This window comes from Lolium rigidum, chromosome 6 (assembly GCF_022539505.1).
Source record: "Lolium rigidum isolate FL_2022 chromosome 6, APGP_CSIRO_Lrig_0.1, whole genome shotgun sequence".
Classification (NCBI taxonomy): domain Eukaryota; kingdom Viridiplantae; phylum Streptophyta; class Magnoliopsida; order Poales; family Poaceae; genus Lolium; species Lolium rigidum.
Genome location: NC_061513.1, coordinates 172,375,021 through 172,379,349, shown reverse-complemented (window position 1 = coordinate 172,379,349; position 4,329 = coordinate 172,375,021). Strand labels below are relative to the sequence as shown.

At 49.7% G+C, this 4,329-nt stretch overlaps 1 protein-coding gene across 2 annotated transcripts; it reads right to left on the bottom strand.

Moving 5' to 3' along the window:
• Positions 1-629: 629 nt before the first annotated feature.
• On the bottom strand, positions 630-2,415 carry LOC124666393. 2 transcript variants are annotated; one of them, XM_047203723.1, is made up of 4 exons: positions 2,294-2,415; positions 1,402-1,590; positions 1,016-1,176; positions 630-925 (listed from the first exon to the last, which is right to left on the bottom strand). In XM_047203723.1, the coding sequence occupies exons 1-4, from the start codon at positions 2,381-2,383 to the stop codon at positions 796-798; spliced, it is 570 nt and encodes a 189-aa protein (XP_047059679.1). In that variant the 5' UTR covers positions 2,384-2,415; the 3' UTR covers positions 630-795. The 2 variants fall into 2 exon arrangements, with proteins under 2 accessions (XP_047059679.1, XP_047059680.1); XM_047203724.1 differs by having other exon boundaries at positions 1,402-1,612; positions 2,294-2,380.
• Between the last annotated feature and the right edge of the window lie 1,914 nt (positions 2,416-4,329).

Below are 4,329 nucleotides of genomic sequence, written 5' to 3'. Positions count from 1 at the left end.
TGTCCTTTTGCTTTGAACGTCACCGTCTAGGCAGGCGCCCATGCATTGCGCATCTGCTTGAACAGAGCCGCATGGCTAAAGGGCTTTAGGGTATGAACCCTAAAAATAGCTAGCCACCGGATATCACCGATCAACTCTTCAATCTCACCCGAGAAATCGAGATCTGGGATTCTTCCTCCCCATATAGGTTCAGACTATCAAATCTATGCTTCAGGTCGTCTTCAAGAGATCTACTACCCAAGCCTCCAGTCTTGTCCGTCTCAGAATTCTTATCCGAATCCCTGTTGAACTCAGCTTCCGATCTCAGCGGGAGCGGTGGTGGCAGCGGCGGAGCCGGCGCCGTATCCACTTTCCCCGCCATGCAACTCCCCGAGCACCTCGCAGAACAGCACTTCAATCGATTCCCAACAGTGCCTCGCGGAACCTAGCCCGAGAGAACGACGATCACCCGCCAGGAAGAGGAAACTCTCACAGCCGTCGCGAGAGGAAATAGGGAACCCTAAAAACTAGGGGACATCTCGTACCTCCAGCAGCCCTTTGTTGTGGAAAGAAAAGACCTTAAACGCCAGTTAACCTTCATTACAAAACGGAGCACCTGCTCCACACAGGTTAGAACAGGGACATGGTGCTACCAAACAAGAGTTACATTATAAATGGCAAAAACCATAGTATAGCATGAACTAGAAAACTTAGGTTTGCATACCACAATTAGCCAACAGTGTTTTCCTATGATTACCTACATGGTTTTACAAAGTACCATAAACAGAATGCACTCGCAAGCCTTAGGCTATTTAACTAAGAACGTTTCATCTTGGCATACTCCTCACGGAATTTATTTTCTTGCAATTCCACACCAATGACGAAACCAACAACATAAGCTGCAAGAATGAGCAGTGATTCCATCACATTGCGCCCTTTTGGTTCCCTATCAAAAGAATGTGCATAATGCATGAATGTTAGGATCATTTCATTTGGTTAAAAAATCAAATAAGCTGTAGTGCCTCAAATTAATTACCTCACGGCTTCAGCTTTAATTCTCCATATCCCATCATCAATAATACTAGCTACCTTTCCATCTATCTCCAATCCCTCCTTTTCTAATTGGACCAACAACTGATCCACCTCTTCCTTTGTTTTCCTAGCAGCATCAGCTTTAGCTCCATGGCTGGATCCACCCTGGTAAGATAAATAATTGATATTAATCCATAAGTTTAAAAAGCTATTCATGCATGCCAGTGGGTGCTAACGATGGAGCATGGATGGATTTAATTGGCTACCAGTAGTACTTTTAGAATTCATACTATCAAACTTTTAAAAGTTCAACCACTACTATATGAAACTTATTTTACACGAGTTTTTTTTTGGAAATGCTTTAACAACAGTACAATTTATAACACATACATTAATGGGAATGTCCACTCTCTTGAGGTTGACCATGGCCAGCTCCAGCTCGGCCAGCCTCTTCTTGAGTTGCACCGCCTCCTGCCTTGTCTTGGCTGCCTCTTCTTCCACATTCTTGATGGAGCTCATGATCATGAGGTTGTCTTCCTTCTGGTCCTGCTTGTTGTCGTTGTGCACCAGGGACATTGGCTGGGACAACCACAAAGTTTCACTAAAGGAAAAGTAAAACAGAAGTATAGATACTCTTATTCCCTCCAAGTAAATCAAAAGCCCACATGTCATGGAATTAACCATTCATCATATCCGCTCCGCTGTGTCCTCAATGTGTGAGGCCAGCACCAGGGCCAGTGGCCCAACCACTACAAATTGCTTCAGTAAAAAACTAATTATCACCACTTTTTCAAGCACATAAATGAAAGATAGGCTTTTCTGCAATCCGGCACTTACTGTACACATTTCAGTGGCAACATTCTCCCTGGTAAGATAATAAATTTTTGGGCATAGTTTTAAACAGCCCGTTATATAGCCTGACTATAGTGCGGCTAGGTGCATTAGCCCGCAAAAAATTGGCCGTAGTTGTTTCCCCAAGCTACCGCTATAGCAGTATAGCTTATAGCCCGCTATTTAAAACCTTGTTGTTAGTCAAATTAAACACCCTCTCGTAACAAGGGTCTAAACTAGGAAATTGCATTAAAACAACATCTTTGTTATTGTCTTGGGAAAAGGCTAAGGCGCATCAAATAATTTGTTAGCATAAAAAATCGCTTGATGGGGCTCTACTGGTTAATTTGCATGGTGATACATGATAGATCTCGTCAGAACAAGGCAGGCGGACAGCGTATTGCAGGCATCAGCATAGGTGGATCGATCGAACGAAAGCGGAACTAGGTACCTGAGAGGTGGGAGGCGGAGAGTCCGCCGGCGGCGAATCACGGAGGGGCTCATCCTGCCGACGAGTGCTGGAGGGAGAGCGCAGCGCCATGGAACCGGCACGCAGGAAGAGTTGAGGGGCGGCCTTGGGCTAGGGTTTGGTGCGGTTGCGTGCTTTCGTCTATGTGGTGGCCTCTCTTGACTTTTGTTTTTCGAATCGTCCCGCAAAAAGGAATACAAAGATTCGCCCGTGCGTGGCTAGCCAAACCGACCTTCCAACATTGAGGTACATAGCAAAGCTAGAAAAACTCGAAACAGCTTCACGTTGAAAGATCAAACTCTGTAACTCTGTAAGCAACATAAGCCTGAGCTCCACGACAACGTTCTCGAGAGGGTCATGATCCGTCACACCACCGCCATGTTTGAAGATCAAACTAGGGTTTTTGCCCGAAACCCTGGCACGGAGGTGGATCCACAACGAAATGCCTGTTAACAGTTGGTCCCTAAACAGGAAAACCGTGAAACCAAACCAATCAAACTGTGTGCCCGGTTAGAGCATGTCTAACGGACCCTTACTTTTCCGCCCCGTAAAACACCAGTATTTCGCCCCGTATAAAAAAAGTGCTTCTAGATAGATCGTTCCGTCTAGCAGACCCCGTATTTCATCCCGTAAATTCGTAAATTTAAAATCCCGGGAAAATTGTTCATATTCATAGTTCATAGATAGTCAATCATACACACGGATCAACATATATACATACTGAATTGCGCGATCCTAAATGGATCGCGACTTCTAGTCGGAGAGGTCGACGATGTATGCGTCCGCCTCCGCCTCACGCGCATGCGCCTCCTTCACGGCGGCGATGGCCGCCGCCTTCTCTTCCTCCTCCGCCCTCTTCTTGTCGGCGTCGTCCTTGAGGGACGCTGCTATCGCCTGCAAGAAGAGGGGATCTTCCTCCTCCTCCTCCTCCTCCTCCTCCTCCTCCTCCTCCTCCTCGCCGGCGAGCGGAGCTCCTCTGCCGCTGGTGCTCCCGATGCGCGCGTCCCATGCCGCCTTCGCCCGGCGGTTGCGCTCCCACTCGGCGCGCCACTTGTCGAAGTCGGGGCCGCTCATCGGCTTGAGCGGTGGGTCCTCCTTGTACCAGCGCCCGCCCGCGGCGAACTCACGGAGCTTCGGCGGGACGTACAGGGCACCGGCGTACCTGCACGCCGCACGGCGGCTCCCGGAGGCGGACCGCTTGCATTGGAGACGCCACGCCTCCTCGACAGTGTCCGGTGAGCGGGATCGCTTCGATCCGCTCGCCGGCGACGCGGTACTGCTTCGGCGTGCGTACATGCTGACCGGCGGGCGAAATGCGGGGCTAGGGCGCGCGGGATTTCTCGCCGGAGCTAACTGGGGAGATAGCAGCGCACGGCTGAGCTAGGGTTGCGAGTGAGGGGTTAACCCCTCACTCGCACCTTCGCCCGGTATAAGTAGGGGGCGGCGGTGCGGATATCATGGGTCCCGTATTCCGCCGAAACGGGTCGGCCCGAATACGGGGCCTGCTAGACGGCCCAAACCGCGCCTGCCCCGTATCCCGCCGGAATTTTACGGGGTGGGCGGGTTTTAAGGGGCTTGTTAGAATGCTCTAAGGGCGGGTCACGATTTCTGGCCGGGTTGAAACCAGCGACGTCGTCTTCAATCTTGAACTTCTTCTCCGCCATGCGCAGGGCCACGTCGAGCGTCAGAAAGCACACCGAGCCGCCTTGGAGGAGCTCGCTGGGTCGTCTCCAATGAATCCCTGCTGCAAGACAAGGACCCGTTCATGTCTAAAAAAGAGGGGGAGGAAATTTTGGGACTAGAATTCACCTACTTGGTGTAATTGGTGCACTCATGTATATACTGTAAACGGCCGGATATTGCATGCGCCATCAATTTGCTTGCCAGGTACAGTTCTGAGCCTACCAAGAGACATTGAAAAGGCGTTAAGGACATCTTCCGATATCTGCAAGGAACTAAAGATTTTGGCTTGTTTTATCGAAAGAATCAAGATCTATCAGTCGTAGACTATGTTGATG

What these genes read in the sequence shown, in the direction of transcription:
- LOC124666393 (XM_047203723.1), bottom strand. Translation starts at nt 2,383, where the DNA reads ATGGCGCTGCGCTCTCCCTCCAGCACTCGTCGGCAGGATGAGCCCCTC. An exon ending in CTCCGCCTCCCACCTCTCAG is followed by an intron (nt 1,591 to 2,293) that starts GTACCTAGTTCC and finishes TGGTTGTCCCAG; the next exon opens with CCAATGTCCCTGGTGCACAA. An exon ending in ATTAAAGCTGAAGCCGTGAG is followed by an intron (nt 926 to 1,015) that starts GTAATTAATTTG and finishes TTCTTTTGATAG; the next exon opens with GGAACCAAAAGGGCGCAATG.